At 43.7% G+C, this 24,555-nt stretch overlaps 1 protein-coding gene across 1 annotated transcript in view; it reads left to right on the top strand.

The window, feature by feature from the left end:
* The window catches only part of PLXNC1 (plexin C1), a 72,660-nt gene extending 48,948 nt beyond the window's left edge, over positions 1-23,712 (top strand). Inside the window, exons 22-31 of the mRNA XM_027794213.2 lie at positions 6,721-6,898; positions 8,125-8,228; positions 12,447-12,501; positions 13,608-13,639; positions 13,728-13,835; positions 15,832-15,995; positions 16,418-16,565; positions 18,406-18,546; positions 18,636-18,710; positions 20,420-23,712. Coding sequence (XP_027650014.2) covers positions 6,721-6,898; positions 8,125-8,228; positions 12,447-12,501; positions 13,608-13,639; positions 13,728-13,835; positions 15,832-15,995; positions 16,418-16,565; positions 18,406-18,546; positions 18,636-18,710; positions 20,420-20,524 — 1,110 coding nt within the window. The 3' untranslated portion in view covers positions 20,525-23,712. The remainder of the gene's footprint in view (positions 1-6,720; positions 6,899-8,124; positions 8,229-12,446; positions 12,502-13,607; positions 13,640-13,727; positions 13,836-15,831; positions 15,996-16,417; positions 16,566-18,405; positions 18,547-18,635; positions 18,711-20,419) is intronic.
* Positions 23,713-24,555: the final 843 nt, after the last annotated feature.

Raw genomic sequence — 24,555 nt, 5'->3', positions numbered from 1 at the left:
GATTTTGAGCCTGAGAACTTAAAAATCTGTGTTTCCAGTCATTTCCATAGCTTCCTTGCTTCTTAACTCCTGGCTTCCTGTTAGAGTTACCAGACATACTTAGGAGTATGAGAAGTGTGACTGAATAGCGAGCTTCAGAGCTTGGGAGCAGAAACTGCCATGGCAGGGACACTGCAAGTGCTGGTGGCTTTGGAGGAGAATTCAGTACTTTTCAGAGTCCATATTCTGAGCCTCAGGTAGGGCTGGAGCTTCTAGGTCTGTCCATCTTCCATTTCTGCAGCAAGAACCTGGAGGTCCTAAGATGCCATATACTGGAGCAGACTATGTGACCTTGAAAATTTTGGCTGGTCAGTAACCCATTGGACTTAGCTCACTGGGTCACATAGGAAGCTCACTGAAATGACAACCTTTCTGTGAAACATTTCTGAATTGTTATTTTCTGCCAAAAGCTCTTGGACTGACAAATTTATAGGCAGATCTTCTTATAGCTGTTTACAAAGCTGTTGTTGGAAGCTTCATTTGAAGGTACTTCAAGCTAAGTTACCACAACGTGCATTTGGAAAGGAAGTTTGTGACTAAAAATTAAATGCATAATATTGTATCTTTGGTTTCCTTGTTTGTGCGCTGCGTTCTGGCATGCATTTGGGATCCAGGGTAAGTTTAAATATATCGCTATATATAGCCATAGCATACAAAACCCAGTAGTTATGCAGAGCAACAATTTTCAAGCAGGCTCAATATGCTTGTTCCTAGTAGACTGCGCAGGAACATCTGGTCCTGTGGAATTGATTGACTTTTCTTATTTATAGCACAAATTCAAACTGAGAGCACCTTGGGGGGGATAGCTGATGCTGAACCACTGTACACTGCCTTAAATACTTTCCCTAGTGCTACTTCTATGCATACAGTTGCTGATAAGGTCTTGTGGGCAGCCTGCAGTGGAGAGAGGGGAAGCGGTCTGAAGGACTCGGTATCAGTGGGGAAGGCTGGCTGCAGATGGATGAGGAAGTGAGAGAGCAGAGAGCCTTTCTTGAACATTGTTTGCTGCCTTTGTGCTTTGTATTCCTGCTTTTTAGTAGGAGAGAATGATACTGTTCCAGGGTTAGTTAGTAAGTCAGCTTTCCCCACTAAGGTCCAGTAGGGTATTGGACTTGGCTGAAAGTGGCTGAATGTTGCCTTTAAAACTGTCAGAAAAGGGGAGGGGATCCTGCAGTAAAATTATAGAGATGAAGCCCAAGGACTCTGGTTCTGGCTGGACAGGGAAACAGTTTTGTTCGGTGTTCTGTCTAAGATTTATGCTAGAAACTAGAACTCAGCTGTGAAAGAGATTTAGGTGGAACAGTGAAGCTTTCTGGGCTGGGGAAGCAGGCCAGCAGTGCACGTTTTCTCTTCAAGAATAGCATTTAACAGGATGCTGAAGTGGAAGGAGTCAGCTTTTCTTCTCTCAGTAACACCACTCACGTGCACTGCAATGAAATGCAGGACCTTTGAGCGTACCAACAGGAAACCAAGTATTTTCTCCTTTCTTTGGAAGAAAATTTCTCCCTAAAGGATTGCAGGTTTTGGTTTTTAGATGGAATTAATTCTGAGCTGAATTTTCAAATGCATTTGCACATTTGCTCACTGCAGTTACATTCTGAGTCTTGCAGTATTTTGTTGGTATTTTATTTTGGCCCTTTCCACAGCCCTACAATAGCAGTACATTAAAACCTACCTGTCCAGAGCAAAGTATAAAAACACAGCCAAAAGGAGAGTGACAGAAAGATACTGAAGCACATCTGCAGGCACACAGTGTCCAGGTTTTTAAGCTGTGTAGCCACTTGAAGATGCAGAGATGCATCTGGTAAGGAGTTTAACGCTCAAAATAGTGGCAGGGCGCAAAGAAGGGTGTAGGCATTCTGCATGCAAATATCTCCTTTCAGGATCGGGAGTCGGTTCTAAGCCAATAAAAGCAGAATACAGACAGGCTCAAAAAAATCAAGGGGGGTTCCACCGGTTCTCTCCTAAACACACCACTATGCAGGTAAACTCTTGGAGCAGGACAATGAAGATGCACCGAGTAGAGAGCCAGAAGGAAGGACAAGACAGATTTTCTAAAATTCAGGCCATTTGTAACAGGTCAAAAAGAGAACTAAGAAATATGTTGGTTTTGAATTGTGTTAGAGCTGGCCCTTGGCTGGGCCCCATGCCTTTTTTAAAAAGGCTACAGACCTTGGAACCAGCCAGCCCCCTACTGTTAGCCCTCTCTGCTGGAAAGGGTCAGATATTGAACGGAGATGAGCTGCTGAAGTAAATACTCAAGCAGAGGAATTGAAGGAAAGATGCTTCTAAAAGCACTGGTCCAGTATGAGCTGAGGAGCTGTGTGGTTTCACACTGTGCTTATATTTGGGTATTGAGAAATAAAACTGCCTTGAAAGAGACTTGGATGTGTTGTGGAGCCTTTTCACAGGCTGGGGAAGCAAGTCTGCTTTCTCACAGGCAGACAAGCAGCTGCACCCCTCAGTGAATAATTTGCTCAATGACTGATGAAGCAGCGCAGCGCACAGCTGAGTGTTAGCGTTTCACTGAAGTGTTTCATTTTAAATAGAAAAGCTACACAATGTCAGCCTAGCATGGGAGAAGTTCTTGGTGGAATCTCTCCTGTGGAAAACCAGGGGACTTCTTCCTGTGGTAGACTTGGTGCTCCAGCATTCTTTTGAATAGTCACTGCTTATTTTAAAAGAGAGGATTTGGGCTGTTGAATTCTTTGCTGAAATGAGTTTGCATTTTGAGATGGGAAGAAATTATCTAATGCACCTGTTAAGCCAACTGCTTTTTATTGACAGTGAAGCAAAGCCAAGTGGTGGAAGGTTGTTCAAAGTGTCCAACTGCTTTATGAGTTAAAGAAGGGTGTTAAAAGAAGTGGGAGGGCTGCAAGGGAGTAGAGCAGCGAAAGGGAACCCGATTTCCTAATAATACCCATGCTTGTGGTATTATTAGGCACACTTTGTGAGAGATAAGGAAGCTATAAGAGCATGTGACATACGGGGATTTTTGTCAGCAAAAGAAGACGCAACGGCCCTCTCTAGGAAGCAAGCAGGGCAGATGTTGGCTGCAGGAGAGTCTTCTGAATTAGGTACAGATTGAGTACCGTTGTAGCATCGAGAGTAGAACCCTTGCTTTGCATAGTGCCCATCTAGCCTAAATTTAACTCCTGTAACATTTTCGGTGCCAATTTGTTAGCTGTTCTATAACCTCTTCATGGGTAACTGTTCTGGCTGCTACAGAAGGATCATACAATCACTATGTTTTTTCCTGTTTGTTGTATTTCATAGTCTGGGTGACAGGAGTGTAGGTCTAAGGCAGTTTTGTTGCGCTGTACATCATGGTGCTGTCTCCTTTACATAAATTCTCTTAAGTTCTAGCAGTCAAAAGTTTTTCTTGTTTTTTCAGTCAGTGTGTTAAATGGAAATACACTTTGTTCAGATGCATAGCTGAATAGAGAACAGAGTAATGAGTAAGAACCCTTGAATATCCCAGATGATTTTTCTTTACTTCTAAGAAAATACGGCATTATCACATTTACTTGTTAAACCACATGACATTTATCTGCTATGGTTATTAATAGCTTTACTAAGTAATTCATTGTTGGAAATTCATTTTCAAGAAAACTGCAAAACTGAAGAATCATCTATAAACATTGTCTTCAAATGTCATTATTTCTGTCACTGCATGAGTGCAAAAAAAATGTTTTTAAAATTTGTTCCTTTCTTTTAGCTAGGTACCAAACTAGTTCCTATACAAGTAGTTGCAGGTGCTTGCCTTGTTCTCCTTCAGTAGCCTTTAACAATTCTTGCAACCTTTGTTAAGCCTTTGCTGAAGAGCACTGTGACTTTGTGTTGCTAATCACTAGTATCTAGTGCACAAAGTCTCAACTCTAGACATTACTAGGCTGAACCATGTCCTGTAATTTTCTCCTGAATCTTTCCCTAAGTTAACTTGTATTTCTGTTTACTTTGTAAAGTGAGAAAGCTTAGAAAAGGGGCCTGATAATGTTTCTTTGTGCCTTCCATGTATTCTCCTGTGATTTCTCTTAAATGTTTTCTGACCTTCAGAGCTGATCATAAAAGGGCTTTCATAATTTTACAGTCCTTTCTGATCCTTTTTCCAGTTCTACACTTTGTGTCTAAATGCAGTGATTGTGACTGTCAGATTCTGATTAATGGTTTCTAAAGCCAGGGATCGTGCTGTCAGACAGGTTGAATCTGATTTATGAGGACTTCAGCTGCAGAGGGAAGACTTAATAATAATTGGCTTTCCTAGCTCCCCATCAATTGCTTCATCACTTAAGATTAACTTCTGCAGGAAATCATATCAGCAAAACTGTCTGGCTCTCTTGGTTTAGATTTTTATGCATTTCAATATTTCTTCCCATCTGACCACCTTTGAGTCGTAAAGTGTTGTTATTATCCTCACTTTGTGGATACTGTCAATTAAGGAGTCCATAAATTACTTGTATTCCACCTACATAAAGGACTGCTGCTCTCTTTTTGCAGTCCTGTCATCCTGCAATGAGTTGAGCGTGCAGGGATGGGAGAGCTCTCACATGCTAATAACTGAAGAGTCTGCACATTTATGTGTGATCCGTGTGAGACCATGTGCTGAAAAGGGAATGCAGCAGAGAAAAAGACAGTTTCTCCTGATGGTCTGAAAGGAAGAGAAAATAAAGGAATCAGGAATGTGCATATTGCAGTGTAGGAATAATGTTAGGAGGAAAGGATCAACTAAGGGAAGGGATGCTTCCAAGGATGTAAAGACAAATCAACATTAGTTAAAGTGTGACTAGCTACTCCAGAAAGATCAGTCTGGAGACTACAAGAGACAAAGTCTGATTAAAATGAGTTTTCCAAAGTCAAAATACAGTTAGTCCCTGTCCATATTTTTATCCTACAAGACCACGACCTCAGGGCAGTCAAAGTCAAGGACAGGACTGCTGTCTGTTCAGCGGGTCTGTGGGCCTAACCAAGCATGACTCCCTCATTCCTGTGCCAATATATTTTTTACTAATTTTCTGCATGAAATCCCAACCTGAGGCATGGCATTCAGTCTGCTTCTCCTTCTGTAGGCACCATTCCCACATATCCTCCTCTTCTGTTCTGTCTGTCCTTTCCATGGACTCATTTTCCTCACAATTAAACATCTTGGTGTCCTGATTAAGTTATTCTCAGTTACTTCAGTTATATTGTAGCCTTTGTTAAATCCTGATCTTCATAGTCTTGCAACCCTGTTTTTAATAATCCTTTTGCTTCTGTAGAAACAGTGAAGTTAAATTATGTCTCATTGAACTACTTTTTTTCACCACCAGTGTGTCGTAATTCCCATTCTTGCTGGGTAATAAAGCAGAAAACAGCATTCTACAACTATTAAATACATTTGTTATTAAATAGTAGTTATTAAATAATAGCTACCCATTTTTCTAAGAAGAGGGAAAAGTTGTCCTTGCAGCGACCTGGACGGAAGTTCTTTCCTTCACGTGACAGCAGGGGGAAAAAATTTTTAGTTGCTTCCTCTCTTCACAGTCACTCCTTCACTGAGTCTCACCTGCGGTCCTCTCATTTCAATCAAAAGATATGTATTATATCAGAGATGTCCAACAGCCAGAACAGTTTGAGTATGTAGATTTTCCTGCACCACTTACAGTAAAGTGCCAGCACCTGAAACACTTGTTTTAATTCTGCCCCAAGACATCCCCAGCAGAACATCTGTATCTGTGTAGCTGAACAGTGATTTCTCTGCATGGAGCAGGCTGTGGCACTGGAAGCGATTGCTGTTATCTCTCAGCACTAGCAATTCTGTGCTCATCCCTTTTCCCCTGCCTTTTGGCAGTTGATCTGCCTGACCTGACCAGAAATATGACTTGACTGAAATTCTCTGGAGATGGTCACCCAGTCTCATTGGCACCTCCCTCTAGCCCATACTCACCTTGTGCGCAGCCTAGCAGCTGAGTTGTGCCCCAGCTAAGAGGGAGCTAAAGGGCAGGGGTGTTGTGACTGGACAGGCTGTATGGGTGTTTGACCTGGATTAATAACGGATAGAATAAATCACGCTTTTCTGTGCAGATCTGGACCACTTTGGATTCTGTCTGCTGCAACATGCTTTTGCTTTCCACTGCTCCTGCAGCAGCCCTGTCTCTGCTGCCTCTGGAGACACAGCTGTATGCAGACAGGCGCTGACGTCTCCAGGGGAGGTGTATTTTTTTGTATGGTATAAGGCATTCGGCATGATCTGCTCGTGTAAATAGGCATTTTAACACTACTTCCTATCCACTCAAAATCGGCCATGCTTACCATGACGACTTACTTAGCAACCTTATCAGATCTCTAGTCGCTTACAGTTTTGCTTTTAAGGCATTCATTTTAAATAAACGATGCACTTTTTTTTTAGAACATGCATTGTAATTTTTCCTAGTGTCCTGTCTTTTTTTAGTAATTCGCTATATAGATTTGCACAAAAAGAGAGTACAAAATACACTTTTGGAAATATATAGCTATATATCTTTGATTCTTCAGACACAAGGATTTCTGAATGCTTCATTGTGTAATTCCTTCAAATAATCTTTATTTGAAATTGCTTTAATAATAAATATGCTGAAAACCTCTCAGGTTTGCTGTCAGGAATTTGTAAATTTCCCATGCCAGGTATTCCCTGTAAGTCAGAATAACATGTGTTTCTTTCCCCAGACAGTGAACGTTATCTTTGAAAAAATCCCAGAAAATGAGAGTGGAGATGCCTGTCAAACTATCCAAGTTAATGTTCTGGACTGCGACACCATAGGCCAAGCCAAGGAGAAGAGCCTTCAGGCTTTCCTTAATAAGAATGGCTTTCTCTATGGTCTTCAGCTGGATGAAATTGGTCTTGGTAAGAGAGTGTCACTCTATTATAGTTTCTTGGAATTCACTGGTTTTCTTGTTAGGAATTCCTGCCTTTGGCTTTGCTTTTTTTTTTGCTTTTTTTTCCAGTGATTAGGCAGAACATATCTTTCTAGAAGAAAGATACGTTCTAGAAGAAAGAACATAAGGGATTTTAGGGAAATACTAGAGCATTTATGCTACCAGTTAGAGCACTGGAACTGTATCTATAGTGCTTCTGCCAGGACTTCAGCATGCAGTTAACAAACACATATTTATTGAACGTACATAATTTATTTGTTTCTTTTCTGGATTAAGGTGGCCCATCCACCTAAGTACAGCCAGTTGATAAATTTTGTCAGTGGGTAAGATGAGGTGTCATGATTACCAAGTACTTTAGTCCCTATCTACTACCCCTTCTACCGCCCTTCCTTCCAACAGGCCTACATTTCACTTGATCAGGAGAACCCACAAATATAGTTTATTTACAGCCAGATTAGGTTTATAGAATAGTTTGCATGTGAATCACAAAGATACCTATAATATCTACACATGTAAATAAGGCCATTCCAGCAGATGAGTCGAGCCACCTTTCCTTCTCAGGTCTTCAGGGGCCCAGGGTCAGATAAAAGCCACCATGTAGTTGCCACCATACCACTTCCCGTGTGATCCAGTAAGAAATCTAACAAACTTTATTTGTATTTGTATTTGTCACCTCCCAGATTTGCCCCCTAAGATGCTGGTATTTCCTCACCTTCTCAGACGCTATGTCAGCAAGTGGTGATAATTTACTTTTATATCTGATGTTTATATCTACTACCAGTGCCTGACCACCCTTCACAAATACTGTGTCAGTCTCGTGCAGCTCGTTTTGGTGATCTCTTAGAAGTGGCTTATGGAACCTTTCTTCTAGTCTCAATGTGGCCGTAACACCCGGGCACGCTCGTGCAACAGAATAGCTAGATTAGGTGAAAGCACCTCCAAGAACTCCAACACAAAGTGAAGCACCAGTAGCCTGCAGTAGTGGAAGCCACCCAAACTGTCACCTCAGAAAAAGAATCTGTAGCGTGGGGAGTGCAAAATGACTCTCATATGACCTAGCACAAGGACAGAGAGAAACAGCTCAGTTGGGAGCCACTGGTCTAGAAATAATTAGGTGTTGTTTTTCTTTACAAACATCTGTACAGTAAGAATGCTGTTGGGATGTAATTGTTTTCTGTTGCTGTCATATCGCAGAACTTGTGTCTGAAGAGCAGCAAAGAGAACTGTTAGATATTGATGGTTCCTCAGAGGTGATGGAGGATGGGATAAGGAAGCTAAATACCATTGGTCATTATGAGGTAAGTACAGGAGCCATACTAATGAATCCAGAAGTCTATAGAAGACTATACTGTCCTCATAGAAGTATCTTGATTGACCAAAACCTTGAAGAAAGCACTGAGCATTATCAACAGAAGGGAAGGAATGCGTGACACACAACTTGCCAATGAGTCATATGTTTTCTGTTACTTTTCAGAGGTTTGCTTGTTGCAGGGTTGCTTGGTTTAAGCATACCAGGTAAACTGTTGTTTCTGTTGAGCATTTCAGTTAGAACAGCATCTGATTTCCAGCTATGAATGTTGCCTTGAGTCTTTTCTAGTCTCTGCTGCTGAGGTTTTGTTGCACCATGAGCAATTGTTTATCTCTTCCCACCTCATATTTTGATTTTCTGAACAGGCAGTAGTGATATTTGTGAAAGCTCATTGCGAGTCAGAATAGAAAGGACTGATGAGTTTGCTCTCGCTCTTCTCTTCAGACCTCCTGTGTCAGCCTCCTTCCCTTTTTCTCTCTGTTTCTGCTTCCATCAACTGTCACCACTCGTACCGTAAGTTTTCCCCTCCGCTTCCAATTGCAGCTATAAACCAGTCACTTTTAATGTTGCAGTAATTTGTTCATTGTTGCAAAACACACAAGGCTGCAACTGGTCGAAGAGCCCTTCCGGGGGTAGCACGTTGCAAAAGCATAGCAAGTCGCATTGCCTGTCTAAGGAGTTTCCACTGACAGTAGTCAAAGTAGAAGGTGAGAGGCTGGGGTACAACGTGCAACAGATGGTTGGCCTCGGGTGATAAGGTAGCTCACGTTTTGATGCTTACAGATGGATTTGGGAAATGAGGTTAGTATGCTGAGTGCTTTCAGTGAGCTTTCTTCATGCCTTGTTGTTGAATTTGAAAATCTGGCTCTTAACATCATGATCTATTTTTATTTATTTAGAAGTTTTGCTGATGAGTGTAGTCTGTGCCATGCAATGCAGTATGGTGCTGCGAAACCTGAGCCAGCCCTGAACACATTGTTGTCTGCATAAGCAAATACAGTGCGATCCACAGAGAGAAACGAGGACTCCTAGCAGGACTGTTAGTAGCTTGGGCAGAACAAAAAGCTGCTCAGATCTGGCCCAAGCTCATTTGGAGTCACTTTACAGATTTCTGTAGGTGTTTGTTGGCGCTCCTTACCTCTTGGGGAGGCAGCAGTGAGCCCCGATGCCCTGTGTCTCAAATACAGCTTTTCCTGTGCCTTTTTTGAATCATCTGTAGATTAATGTGGGACTCCCCCCTCTCCACTTGTAAAGATTTGTACATATTAGGACATTGCGGTGTTACACTCGGAGTCTGTGCAGCAAAGGTCAATGGAGATTCAAGTCCGATTAGGTATTTGAACTTCTCTCTAACGTCATAGTACCCACTCTCTTTACTACAGGCAGCTATTCCAATTCCCTGATTTTACCTGGTAGCTTTTGGCACTTCCTGAGCTCATGGCATGCCATGGCTCCTGGGTGCCGTACCTCATGGCAAACGAGTCTGCTCCAGTTGGTCACTGTCATTCCTGGGTATCATTGTCCCAGCCCTTATTTTCGTCTGAGGTTTCTGCAGACAGATGCAAGTTAGATTGGAGGCTCAATTGTTTTTGCAAAGCTGTAACTACACCAATTATAGCTTAGCAGCTGCCTTATGGAAATTGTGCTGGTTGTCTCAGATATTTTAGTTTGCTTTTTCTGACACAAAAATGGACCTTTTAGGCAGAAGCTTAGTGGCATTTTAGGTTGTGGCTTAGTGGCAAGTATCAGCCATTAGCATATCTAGTTTATTTTCTTGTATGCATATTAATGCAAAAAGGAGTGTAAAGGTGTCTAGTTAGCAAGAAAAAGGAACATTGCATACACAGTGTGAGGGTAGTAGCATTGCCTGAGGAATTCCAACTTACATTTCAACAGTGCCTAGTTTCGTGACAAGCCTGATTTTTTCTTTCTGTTTGCCAGCCTTAAATGCTAGAAAGTAACCAGATTTTTGAAACTGGGAAGTACCATCAAATATTTTTAAGATACTGGAGGATGAGGGTTGTGTTGCAAAGGTCCCAGAAGACCCGGTCATTCTTGAAAAAGCAGACATAGTTTCTACACTGGTTTTGAAAATGCACAAGTAGAGGATGTTTGCATTTCTTGTGGTGTTTCTGAACGTGAAAAAAGTTGCTGTTTCTAGACTTTCATGTGTGTCTGATTTGTGTGCTCCTTTTGCTCTAATTTTTTGCTCCTGGTAGGGTTATTGATGAGATTTTTTTTATGAGGTCTGCAGTATTGTTTGCATGAGAATAATGAGAAGCCTTGACAAGAAAGTTGCTGGTTATCATGATGTCCTGGTTCCCACATAAGAAGAGAGCTAGAGAACCGCTTTCAGGTCTGCTGTCCAGTCACAGATCTCCAATTTCTCAGCCTGTAGCAGCATTGCATATTCCAGGATCAGGCACAGCCCCAGAGAGTAAATCTGAATGAGTGATCCAGGGAGCTCACTGCCAAGAACTGGATTATAGGGAGGACAGGAGGCCTGGAGAACAGGAAAGATACATAGAGCCACTCTGCTACGTCTTATGTTTTGCAAAGTAGCTTGTACTCCATGTTGCGTGGATCTGAACAGATCTCCACTCTCTCTGTTTGTGCCCCTCAATAACACACCTGACAAAGTAAAGATGTTTTGAGGTGCCCGTGGGAGCAGCCCACCATGAAAAGCGGTTTAGGCATCAGGACACAAAAAGAAGGGCTTACTTTTATTGTTATTGGATCATAATGAAAGAAACAGGAGGTATGGCTGCTGCAGTAATGATAAAGCAGGGAAAGCGTATTCCACTCAATGCTAAAAGCACAATTTGTCCCAGAAATAAAACCTGAAGTGGGGGCTTGGATTATGACTGCACTGCACCAATGCTTCCAGTTCCTGGCAGGAAGCACGGTTCTGCCTCCGAGCTCTGCCCATCTCCCTCAGGACAGGAGGCAACAGATTCCAGCGTTGAGCTGTGCTCCTGCTTCTTGGAGAAGGAGCGGAGGCAGCGTATAGCCCATACTGCTCTGGGAGCGTGTCAGCTGCTGGGTAGCGCTGTTCCGGTTTACTTATCTTGAGGGCCAAGGAGGAGGACTGTCTGTGTCACCTCACAAGCTAGCCTTAGAGCGTATTCCCACTTGTAGGTTTTAAAGTGCTCTGTGTTATCTGAAAGAGCTCTGGAACACTGTATGACAAATGGAAACCCTGCAAAAAATCGTACTTATAAAATAGATCGCATTTACTTTCCAGGAGCAAGTGCAAGTGCAGATTTCTTTGGCGCAAGACACAGCTTTTGATAGAGTATCTTAATGTTTAAACTGGTTTCTCACACCAGGCTGGCTGCCAAGGTTTAAAAAACACTTAAATTATTTTGGCAGAGATCCCTTCCTAGAACTGGCCAGTTGTTTTTGTAATTGTAGAGGGAAGTACACTAGCACTTGGCAAGACCCAGCGTTTGACAGCAGAGCAGTGGTGTAGTTCTCAGTGGGAACCTTTTTTCAGTTACTCTTCGACAATAAAAGCATGACTTGCCAGTTTCTTTTAAAGATAATAGTTACCATCCCCCGGCAGCACTATAAATTCAGGGAAGGCGGGGGTTGTTTTTTTCCTAGAAATCCCAAGGTAGCTAGATATGGATCTTGACTTTACAGTTCACAGGGTGTAAATATTTTGCTAAGTTTGAAAATAGTTCTTGGGAGCACCAGGCTAGGCCCTCAACATGTCCCCGCTGTAGGGCATGAGGGGAATGGACTGAGCTCAAAGAAAGGCAGCCAGAAGAGAAACCGTCCTGGTTTTCCCCTCCCTGCCTCAGCTTCCTCTAAGATCCTATCGCGCTGGAGCCAGGGAACTCAGCCTGGGCAGTCTGTAGAAAGATGGGTTGCAAGAAGCGGCACAAAGCAGTACATGGAAATGAAAATGTCCAAATAGGAGCTGAACTAGAAAAATCAAAGAAAGGGAAAGGTCTTAAAGACTGGTTTGCAGAAGAACTGCCATCCCACCTTTCCAGGTAAGGCTAACAAACCACAGCTGCTGCCCATGCCTGAAAGCCCAGCCCTGGCTGTGGGCTGACAGCCGTGCACGCCGTGGTGAGGATGAGGCGGGCTGGCGTGCTCCTTCACCACCACGGGCTTAAAGACAGGAGAAATGAAACTGAGGGGTTTGTGAATTCTAAACACTTTTGTCTCAGCATGATATGTTTGGTTTTGCTTTCAGATTTCAAATGGAGCCACCGTAAAAGTCTTTAAAAAGAAGGCAAACACCCGATCAGGTAACAAAGGAGCTGCAACCTATTTAACCTTTTGTGGGGAATGAGCTGGGAATGCAGAGAGCTGAGCTGTGACAGGTTGTATCCTGGTCAATAGGAGGTCAGACAAATTGGCACTTTGATATGGTTGAGCCAAACGAAGAGCCGTGTTACCCTGGCTCTGGGCCTCTGGTAGGCATAGTGGGCCTAGGAGGAGGGAAGAAGGCAAAGGAAAGAAGGACAGAAGGACTTACAGTCCTCGGCATATGAGTGCTTAAAGATACGGACTCATAGGCAGGAAAGCCCGGGCGACACAAAGCAGTGACTGGTGGGACCAACACAGGGAACATGCCTTGCTCTGGTGCCCAGTGCTGTGCATCACAGACATAGTGGTGCGCTGTCCAGACACAGGCGTAACAAAAAAAGTGTAGTTTGGGATTTATTTTTTTTTATTCTCTTGGCTGTGTTTCTGAAAGCTTTCTTTGGGCTGTCTCAACAGCAGGTCAGGAATTAAAAGGTGCTTACGAGGGGTCAGTTAATCTCATCTACCCCTGCAATCAGGTTGCTCTATCCCAGCTGGTGGCTTGGGGAAGGTGGACTTTCTGTAGCCCCTGGGGAGAAACAGACACTCCTAGCATGTGGTCCTCACTGTCAAAGTCGACATCTAGAGTTAGGAGAGATGCATCCCTGAGGTGCAAGTCACTGGGATGGCACTGCTCTCGCCCTCAGCAAGAACAGGGTTGTCTGTTCTCAGCCACTGCTTTCAAGCCTGACCTTAGCCCACCTGCACCGAGTACTGTTAGAGACTAAACCAATGCAATCATCTCACCTGCTGTCTGTTGTCCTCCTTTCAGAGGAGCTTCAATCTGCAGCCAGCTTACCCCAGCAGCAGGTGATGATGCCCTAGCTTAGTGGTCCCAGCTACAGGCTGGCACTGGAGAGGGGAGACATGACCTGTGTGTTTCTCAGAGGCTCCCCCCACACCACAGGCAGGAAAGCAGGACAGCCAGCCCGCTTCCTCGGCATGCGGGCACGCACCCTGCTGCACAACCCAGAGCCCAGCAGAATTCACAAGCTTGTAGCCATGTCTTTCGTTAATGCCTCTTTGCTCTCTCCTTTCTGTTGTTTAGATGTGGACTACTCGGATGAACACTGTCATTTGGTGAGTTCAGTCATTACACTGTTAAGTGGTAGATTTAGTACTGAGCTGTATTTGTATCTGTGTAATCTCTCTAATCTCTTCGTGACAGATTTTACCAGACTCTGAAGCAAACAAGGATGTGAAAGGAGGAGGTCACAAAGGAAAGCAAAAATTCAAAGTGAAAGAAATGTACCTGACAAAGCTTCTGTCAACTAAGGTACACTGTAAAAGCCTTGTTGGGGGGAGGGCTGATGTTAGGCTTGGCTAATCTGGCAGAACAGAAATAGAAATGAAAGCAGAAATTACGCAGACTTCCCGCATGTGTATCCAATGTTAAATAAAAAGGTAGCCTAAAAAAAGTCACTGTGCTAAGTATGGATTACGACCATTTGCAAAGACAGACATATTTCAGGTTTTCTAATGCTAGAGTTCTAACGTTGTCTATCTCCTATCTGTCTATCTCCTATCTCTCTATCTCCTCAGTAAGCACGACTTCTTTTCTCAGGTTAAAGAATAAAGGTGGGTTACTGAGCTTATAGAAAGCGAGTTTTGCCACTGAGTCCCATAGAATGAGAACGATCCCTTCTGGAGAGACAGCTTTCAGTCAACGATCTTCTCACTCTCTGCTAGACTTTGCCCAGCTTACAGACCACTTCCAAGGCCTGAGTTTCATAAAATACTGCCCATGAAATGAAATAATCTTTTAGGATCTCAAATTAAGCATCCAGAATAACTAGATTCATTTTGAAAACAAGGTCTTATTTTATTTTATTTTAAAACATTTAATTTTTTTTTTCATTTTAATAGGTCTTTTGGAGTTTTACTACAATTACCCAATTTATACAATGCACTTTCCTTAGGAATAAGTCCTTCCTACTCCCTCCAGTAATGCCATCTTGTTTCTGACTTACTCAAAAGGGTTATGAAACTCTTTGCAACAGCATATTTCTTAAAATATTAATTAGTACACAACACAGAGAGCTGTGTGATGCAAGAGGCCTGAAGGGATGATGATTATGGCCACCTTGCATTTAAAAATCTATCAGTCATTATTTAGTTAGATTGTTGATAGCATCTGAAGTAATTTGGGACACTGCCCAAAGTGAGAATGAAGACTGGTCATCTCTCATTAGCTGTGGAAACTAACATAAGCCCTTAGGAATTACTGGAGTAAACCAGTAACTTACGGTGGAAGGCTGAAGTACAAAAGGAAAGATCAGACTCTTAAGAAACAGTCCTTTTACAGGGCTTTAAATTAATCATCTTCTCCAGAGCAGGATAGTGCTCTGAACAACAGTGCCGTGATACCCTTCGCTGCGAAATTCCACCCGTGATACGCTGCGCACTAAAGGAAATGGCATTGAGCCGTGTCTCTCCCTTGCTCTCTCTCTCACCCATACACACACAGAGACACAGATGCAGAGTTTGCCCCGTGAAATGAACTGGCCAGTGGTGCACCGAGGCCCTGGGGTACACTTAAGTCCTTCTTGTTGAGAGAAAATTGGGTTGAACTGAGCTTCGGAACAGACGTGAAGAAAAAAAGCACAAAACAGTTTTGCTTTGTTTGCTTCCCCTTATGAATACTCTGTGATGTCAGTGAGTCCACCAGCAGCCAAGCCTTTGCTTTTATGAGCCAAGTAGTTTCACTTCTGGATCAGAAATACCCAGTTTTCAGTTCTTCTCTCTAATGTTAGTGTCTTCATATGCCGTCCAAAGCTGTTATCCTAGAACTGGATCAAGCGCCACAGTCACTTGGCTGTGAAGTGTTGATGAGCACCTGTGTTCAACATGTGTCGCAGACAGCACCCTGGAGACCAGTGCCCTAGAAAACTGCTTAAACTCCTTTTGCTCACCTTCCTCTTGCTTCCAGTCCAAGCTCCAAATGCCTTTAGCAACAGTGCTGACAGTATCTGAAGAGTTGATATTGTCTTGTTTGAAAGGAGCGATTCCTTCCACCTACGATGTATCACAAAGTTCACCACAATTCTTCTGTTGGTAAAGTGATAGGCCATGTGACATTTGAAAGCAGATCATTATGGTGCATTTGTAGTTTCAGTTTTACTATTGACTGTCTTGTTTGCCAATAACCTATGGCCTAGATGTTTGCCACAAGTGTATTGTAGTTTCGGTGCATGATTGCCTTGCTCAGCTCTCTGAGAGAAAAAGCACTATTCTTGTGCAAAAATAGCGTGGTTCATTTTCTTACTTTTCAGGTTGCAATTCATTCAGTTGTTGAAAAGCTCTTCAGGAGCATTTGGAGTTTACCCAACAATAAAGCACCTGTTGCCATCAAGTACTTTTTTGACTTTCTGGACGCCCAGGCTGAGAGCAAAAAAATTACTGACCCTGACGTGGTTCACATATGGAAAACCAACAGGTATGCCCATACGATATGCACAGGAGTGCGTGCACTCTCTGAAAGGGTAGTTGCAAAGATGGAACAGGTCACCTGCAGTCAGAAGAATTGAGATTTTGGCAGGTCTGGGTTTGGCTCTGTGGATCCCAGTAACTAGTATATTGTGATTGGATACTGATACAAACCACCATAGCTTCCAGGACTTGTAAGTCTGCATGGTGACTTCTCACTCAGACAGAAGTACCTGCAGGTTGTGACATTATTCGAAGATGGAAGGGTGACCGAGTGATGCGTTTGCTCTGTAGCCTTTGTTCCCTGATCCCTTTTTTAACAGCCAGAAATGTGCTTCTTTCCGTGAGTGCAGTGTAATTAAACTACCATTTTAAGGCAGTTGTGCTACCCGAGTTGTTAATTTTAAAGATGCTTGTTGTTTCTCTGTCTAGTCTTCCTCTTCGCTTCTGGGTGAACATACTGAAGAATCCCCAGTTTGTCTTTGATATTAAGAAGACTTCGCATATAGATGGCTGTTTGTCTGTAATCGCACAAGCTTTCATGGATGCCTTTTCTCTAGCAGAACAGACTCTGGGGAAGGTATGCTGCCCTTCCAGTTTTTTCCGCACTTCTCAAACCATGTCTTTTTCAACTCTGTAATGATTTAGGGGATGGAGTCCTGGATCTGCTGACATCGGGGGCAAAACTGTCAGTGGCCTAATTAAGCTGGGTTTCCATTCCTTGTTGCTCTGTCTCACGAGACTTTGAAGAATTCACTGGAGGAGACAGATACAGCTGCTGAAATGCTGTATAGTTAACTGCTGCTTGTCTTCTCTGCAGTTAGTCTCTGCACAGTGTGTTTGTAGAACATGTGGGAGAGGGTGGAAATTGTAAGATTTTAATGAAGGTTTAAAGGATTTTTGAACACAGGTCTTAAAAATATTAGCATTATTTGGTAAGTAGTCCAAATTTTGTCTGCCGTACACCAGTGTGCAGAAAACACACACAGTAAGCTACTGGGAGCTGTAAGAATACTTGAAAGAGCTTTAAAGTTTGAAACAGTTCCTTTCAGATGTACTAGCTGCTCTCTTTTTACATGCAAAATTATTTGTTGGAGTAACAAGTCCAGAAACGTTACATTCAAAAGCTCTTTAGTATAGTGTCCAGGACTCTGGGGAGCAGAAATACTTCATTTTTCCCCAAGGATATTTTCCTTTTCTTTGGACCAAAGCAGGAAGCATTTGTTCAGGCTCACGCTACCAAGAAAAAAAGGCTAGTCGTTTTTTAGCCTAAAAAAAAATAGACTAATTTCCTGTGTGATCTGAACCAACTGCTTATCTGTTGCAGGTAAATGAAAAATATTTATTTATCTAATTTTAGGAGTGAAGTGTCATGAATTCAGACTAATCACATAACTTGATGGGAAAACTGCAAATGAGCATGGTCTGTCAGGTTTCTGTGCTTAACATCTGTTCTGAAGTACTGTTGATACTACGGCTTCCATTAGCCATTTGAAAAGGGATGCTGAAATGTGATAAAGGTTTTCAGTGCAGTAAATATCTTGTGGCCTTTTAGTACTAAAATCTATTTACTTTCATGATTGTTAGCCTTTTATCTTAAAACATTCTTTAGCCACTTAGAAAACAAACATTTAAATAATCTCATTGCACAGTGGAAACAGTAGTGACAAGATGTCACGTGGTGATGTCATTTATTCCCCAGACTTTAAACTAGAGCAGTGACAGGAAACTACCAGCCCCCACTTTTACGTTCTGAAAACATGGTTTCCAGGTGGGGCTTCGGCTCCTGCCAAACAAACATCAGCAGTTTATTTCCACAGATAAGCCTAAAGCTGCCTGGTAGGTCAGTGCTGACCTGGGTTCTTGAAGTCCTGGGGAAAAAAAATACATCCCTTTGGCTGTGCATGCCTGGCGGTCAGTTCTGCACGCACTCGAACCCCTGAGCAAAAGGAGTAGTAGGGACCGGGGAGTTTTAGGGAAACCCCTGCCAGGACAGGATCTAGCAAGGCTCTCTGGCACATTACCCTGGGGACCTTTCCACAGCACTGCTGTATACTGTGCGTAAACAGGGTACCAGCCTCAAGCCCTTTGGTTCAGCTTTCACCATCTTTCAGGCCTGGGGAGCAGTGAGGGGGAAGCGAGAAAGAAAAATACGTCTAAGGGACAAATGTTCATTGCTCCTGATGCCAATAGAAATAATTACGTGGCAACTGTCGTGAAACACAATGCGCTGTTACTGAGGTCCTGCATCTGTTCTTCATCTTTATTTCATAACCTTAATTCCTTGCATATAACCACCACAAAGAGGAATGAGTCACAAAGAGAACAGACACAATTAGATGCAATTAACTATGTGGAGGTGGAACGTTAGGAAATCTGTGCTGTGAAAATTGACAAGGCTTCAAATACTTTCTTTTAAGGAAGCACCAACAAATAAACTTCTCTACGCTAAGGACATTCCACTCTACAAGAAGGAGGTGAAAGCATACTATAAAGCCATCAGGGATCTGCCTCCGCTGACCACTTCAGAGGTTGAAGAATTTCTAACTCAGGAATCTAAGGTATGGTTGAGAAGCGGCAACTTCATTTTCTTGTATGTTAAGTTTTTTAAAAAGGAGAACTATCTGACTAGAACCTTTTTCTGGTTTAGAAACATGAAAATGAATTTAATGAGAAAGTGGCCTTGATTGAAATCTACAGATACGTAGTGAAATACTATGATGAGGTAAGCGTGTCTGCTATTCCTGCTTAATCCCTGAATGTTACCTTGCTACCTCAGGCTTGGAAGCTGGCCTTGACTTGGAAGTAACCAAGGGCTGGCCTGACGGGTGACTTAGCGGGTGCCGCCCCAGGGACGGCCCCTGGGTGATGCAGCTGAGGCTGCTCCTCCTGCTGAGCTGGGGAGGGGGGGAGGGGGGTGGCAGAGCAGTGTAGCCCCCAGGGCAGTTGGAGCCCCACCTCTCAAGAGGGGTCACAGGCCGAAGTAAATGCACCTTTACTGTCACCACTGGATTTCACAGAACAGTAGCAATAAAATCCTCCCTTGCAGTTTTGAGGAAGTTCCTATATAGTCCAGATTTCTTGTTTTACTGTGTTTGCAGAGTATCTGCTAACGCCTGTCGCAACTCCTGTGCACACGCTCCATTTCCCTGGAGATTCAGAAATCAGATTAGACTGTAGCACCGGGCGTCTCGATTTAACAGTCGGTACAAACACCTCGGCAGAGCACACTCAGCCTTACAGCAAGAGGCGTCTGCTCCCTTCCCATCATAGCCCTCTTACGCTCTGCTTTCATAGTCTTTCTCTTAAAGAGGAAAAGCTATAGCTTCTGGTCCCTGCTATTGCTAGCAAAAGAAATCTTTTCTCAACTGAAAGCACTTAGTCACAGGCTACCTCTAAGCTGCTTTGTAAGAAAATCCCTGCCCTCCACTTTGCACGATAGGATTCTCCGCTCCGTTTTGCTCAGCATCCTTAACAGAGGCTGCGTGTGACTGCGCAGGGAGGCAGATAAGAGCCGAGCTGGGGTGTGTTGCCTGAAGGTCTCGTTACCACTTCCAGCAGGTTGTCTGGGTCTCCCAGCAACCAGACCTTTCTCTCTTTCATCCCCGGCAGCACAGCATCAGCACTGGCTGTAATCATCCAGCTCTCAGTCACCTGTTAGCTAGCTTACCGGTTCTGATCTCTTAACGTCTCAAATCATCTGGGTGCAGCAGCAAATCTTTCCCTCTTAAAAGAAGCTTGGGATCATCCTCAGAATGGCACTACACTGTATTAAGCTCATTAAAGTTGTTGATAGAGGAGACTTCAGAATACTTTCTAATCTTAGCGCCCATTTTTGTGTTTTTGAAGCTAGTACTGGCTAAACTCACCCCATCCTTAGAAGGAAACCCTCCCTGTGCCCTTCCCCTCCGGCTTTGGACTGGGAGCGGCTAAACCTCATTCATTGTTTGCTGAGACCTCAGTCGCTTTGTAGAGTTGCCAGCAGAGTTTTCAGACAGCAGCAGCGCGCCTTGCTATCGCCTGGGCTGGTGCCAAGTGGGCCAGTTAGAGGAAGAGAGGCAGTTTACTGTCCTCGGTTTATAGAGCAGAGGAAGAGAAATAAATATGGTTTGCAAGTCTGCTCTAGGGTGAAACCGGAGCACTGGCCTTGCCTCACACTTCAGGAGATGAACATGTGTTGGATTTGTTTTGGGTTTTTTGCTTGGCTCTGTCATTCTTTTGTGGAAGCGTATCAAATCCTGTAATCACAATGACTTAAAAGGAAAACTACCAAAATAGAGTGTTAAAGTCAGAGAAGAATGTTTACATATAGGCAGGCATTCAGATGGATTTTTCTGCCAGTAGTTGTTGGAATGCAGAAGAGCAGGCTTTAAAAAACAGCGAGTAAAATAAGCACTAAAAAAATTTCTTTTTTTTTTTGCTAATTGTTAACAGATTGTCAGCAAACTCGAGCGAGAACGGGGGTTTGAAGAAGTCCAGAAACAGCTCCAGCAAGTAAAAGCCTTATTTGATGAAAAGAAAAAATGCAAATGGCTTTGAGCAGAGCACTGGCTCACAGCATCACTGTGGGGGATTTTAAAAAAGTGCTACTGCTCCCAGAACTGTTTTGACTGACTGTATTTACAGGGTTTGAAACATTTGGACACTTCTCCACTCTGACCATTCCAATTTATGTCTGCGTTTGGGACTGAAGTACGGGCAGGGTTACATATTCAAACATGGGCATGTGAATGCGAAAGCGAGTCTAGCGTTGGCAGGACCAGCATTTTTAGGTACTTGAACACACATACCTTTTGGTTTAAAAATACAGCCTAAGTAAGCTTTCTGCTTACTTAAAACCAAGCTCATAGGAGATGTGCAAAACACACTGCAAGTTCAGAGCTGCCTGTGTGAACTTGTAAGTTGCCTGCCTCTTTTTTTTTTTTAAGAGAGAAAGCTGATGTTTTGCCACATACTTCCAAACTGTAAGGATGAGCTCCGGCTTCAGAATACGGGTCAGCTGCAGTTTCCTTCCTTCCAGACAAATGTACACTGGTTCCTGTTTGGAGAAAAAAGAAAAAAACCCAACAAAACAACAGCACCAAAGCAACACTTAGGACAAGTGTGTTTGTTTAGCAGAAAAAGTGGGTTTGAGGTTTGAAGGCAGATGCCGCATGGCAGGACGTACTTACCTTTCTTAGGTTAGAAATTCCACATGCAAAGCAAAGCCAGCCACTGAGCAAGGGAGAGGCTTTTGGGGAAAGGCACTAGACGGGCATCAGTCTGTGTTTACATTGCTACCGTTCCATCCTTAAATAAGCTGTGAAACACCCGTGAGCAGCTTCACAGGTGAAATCTCCGTGCAGCTGCAGTGTGTGGGGACACCCTGATTTGATGAAGCAGTCGACGATGGCTGCACTTCGGTGCACAAACCTGTCCTCAGGTGCGTGGTCAGCCCATGGGTCAGTGCTGGCAGTCCTGGCAGGTCTTGCCATCTGTATACAAGGGCCTCCCAACTCTGAAGCCAGCATATTTTTTTTCAGGTTGATCTGCGCAAAGACTTTGTCAAAAGAGGGTTAGGTTAATAATACGTAGGAACAGCAGGGCCGGTGTAATCTCCGACTGTCTGAGAAACTGATGCAAACGTGACAGCTAGGGCCGGATGGGGAGGGGGTAGCTGCCTGCCGTGGTCCTGCTGGGGGCGTGGGTTTGCGAGGCGTGGGCATTTCAAAAGGAGGGTGGCCATTACAGTTGCTGCGGTGGCTAAAGTCAGCCCCGCTGGAGGGCGGGTGTGTGGCCATGCTGCTGAGATGGGGCTGCAGCGGGGCTGCCGTGCGAGGCCGTGGAGCGGCAGCCGTGGCTCTAGCTCTAGCACCCACTGCAAAGCCCAAGTGTTGTGTTGCTGTGGAGTCTGCTCCGGTCGCGCAGAGGCACCTGGGCAGGCCTCCACCCGTCCCTGGATGGAGGGAAGGCGCCGATGAGACAGACGTTTCCACGTGTTTCCGGAGGGGTCCACCCCTGGAGGTGAGTGGCGTAGCGCGGTGGCCCACGGGAGCGGGAAGAGCTGTCGCTGCCTTGGCAGGGGCGAGTGCGCCATGGGCTGCGAACAGTGCAGATGGCCCAAGTTCAGTACAGAAAGCCTGTGCTGGGCTGTGACCAGCCGGGGACACCTACGTGTGGGGCTCCCGAGCAGCGGAGCGAACCAGTCATTTATTGTCACATGCTGCTGCTTTGGAGGAGCCCAAAGGCTGCAGCACAACGGCTCTAAAGCCGGCTGCTTCAGTGGCAGAGGCCACCAGCAGCTGGTACCAGGCTCAACTCCGGAGCACGTTGCTGACCATGCTTTGGCAGAAGCAAGGCCGGCTGTTAACGTGGATGAAAGCAAACACAAAAACACGTTGCCTACTGGTCTGCCCCCTCCCTACCCTGCGATTGCACAAGTTGTACCTCTTGCGTATCAGAGAGGGCAGCCACCAACCCATACTGTGATGGCTTGCTTTTTTTTTTTTTTTTTTTTTTTTAAATTTAAGGCTTACACTCGCTATTAAGTTTACACTTTATACTTGATGGAATGTATGGCTTTGTTCAGGAAACTGCACTACAGTGTTGCAGTACTTTCAGCAGTTCTCTTCTCTGCCTGGCACAATATATTTTGATAAGTTTAATTTTAATTGGAGAAAAAGTCCCACCCCAACCCTAACCTATCTTGCCCTCTGTCCTGAAGAAGTGGACCATGGCTTGAGTAGCACTTAAGCTTAGCATACACGTACCTTAAGGGCTCAGTTTTTATCCTTCCTAACCCAACGTTTTGAAGCAGCATCAAATAAATAAAAAAAGCACAGTAATTAAAGGAGGGGCATGAGCAGATTTTCCAGCTAGACAGCTGTCTCAGCAGTTCTGTTCCATTCCAGGTGTTTGCTGGCAGTGCATTTGAATTAACTGTGATAGTTTTGTTCAACAGTAACTTTCTGTACAGGCAGAAAAAAACAAAACCACCAACATTTCTGCTTGAAAAGCTGTAAAATATAATCTGTTTGCGTGGGTCTGATCCTGTGAACTTCACTATATGTGTTTATATGATGGGGAAACAAAAATCAGTCCTATTCTGTATTTGTACTACTGCTTGTTTGCTACAATAGCTTTAATTATTTCTAGAGATTAAGTATGTGTTGAAGCAGGCCCCGTAGCTTTAGCCTACAGCCTGGAATAGGATTATTGCCTTTTATTCAAGCCTCCTAAACAGCGTCACTCTGTTAGTAAACCATTTAAAGTCATGCCGAGACTTCGTAACCCATCAAGTGGATCTCACAAAGTGATGTGAAGTATAATTAAGTGATTGTGGCTCTTTTGGTAGGTTTGAGTCAGCACACAAAACATTGGCACATCTTCTACATCTGCAATGCACTGTTTACACGGACCAAAAAAACAACCTCTGACTAAAGCTGTATTAATTATGGCAACCCAACAATTCTAATCGCATCCTCTGAACTGAAAGCAAACTTCTCTTTAACTTATTTTCATATGTTTACAGGCAAACTGCTATGGCAAACAGCATATTTTCTAACACTAGCTTACAGAGCATTATTTTGCAGTCATCTAGTTTGAAGTCAAATCTTACTAATGTGTAAAGTAATTCCTGTTGTACAGAAGTTAATCTGTTGTTTAAAATGAATGGTTTAAAAAAAGTGCAAATGACAAATGTTGGTGTTTGTATGGGTTTATCTAGAATAAAATGCATTTGGAGGTTATTTTGATTAACTTGTCTGCTTTAAAACAGTTAAGGCAAGCACAGCTTGTAGCAATGCCAAGGTCATGCAAGGAACAAAGCACAAGACACTGACTGGTGTCAGCTGAGAAGTACCACTGCAGTTCCAGCCCTGCGAGGCTCCAAGGCGTGCGTTACAAACCTCTTCCGTCACTCTAAAGTACAAAAAAACCCCAATGAACTGTACAGTGGCGAGCAACACGAGGGCAGAGAGGTGCTGACCCAGCAAATAACCATAATTCTTCCTCCTGCTATTACCCCTTTTTCTGCCCTCCAAGACTTCCCCTAGTTTGTGTAAACTGCCCTCCCTGCCCCCTGCTGTCATGTAAAGCCTTGCTGAAGGCCACATAGGCGGAGCTGAGGACAGACATGCAGGCCGCCAGCCATTATGTATGAACCTTACACTGGGCAAAGCCAGTGGGGAACAGGTAGGTACTTTTTCCAAAGTAACCCTGCAGGAGACCACAGAAATAGTTTCTGTTACTTCCAGTAGTTATACTTTTCCTCAGAGATGTCTAACAAAATTCCCCAAGAGAGCGCAGTACAATCCTTACACTTGGGGACTGGATGGAAAATCAAAACCACAGCCTCAGGAGAGAAATGTCACCATATGCACTGTCATTAGTCAGTTGTCTATTACTACAGTCTAATAACAATACTGAATAAGCTATTAAAAAAAGAAAAATTGCACTGTGTATCTCATTGGCTCATACTTTTACTGCAGTATTTTGAGGGGGGGGGGGGAAAAAAAAAAAAAAAAAAGACTCCAAACAAAAACCAGATAACAACATCCCTGTACTTCCAGGAAAGTTTTTGCTATCAAGTA

This window comes from Falco peregrinus, chromosome 6 (genome assembly GCF_023634155.1).
Source record: "Falco peregrinus isolate bFalPer1 chromosome 6, bFalPer1.pri, whole genome shotgun sequence".
NCBI classification, from domain to species: Eukaryota; Metazoa; Chordata; class Aves; order Falconiformes; family Falconidae; genus Falco; species Falco peregrinus.
This window is presented reverse-complemented; position numbering and strand designations above follow the sequence as displayed.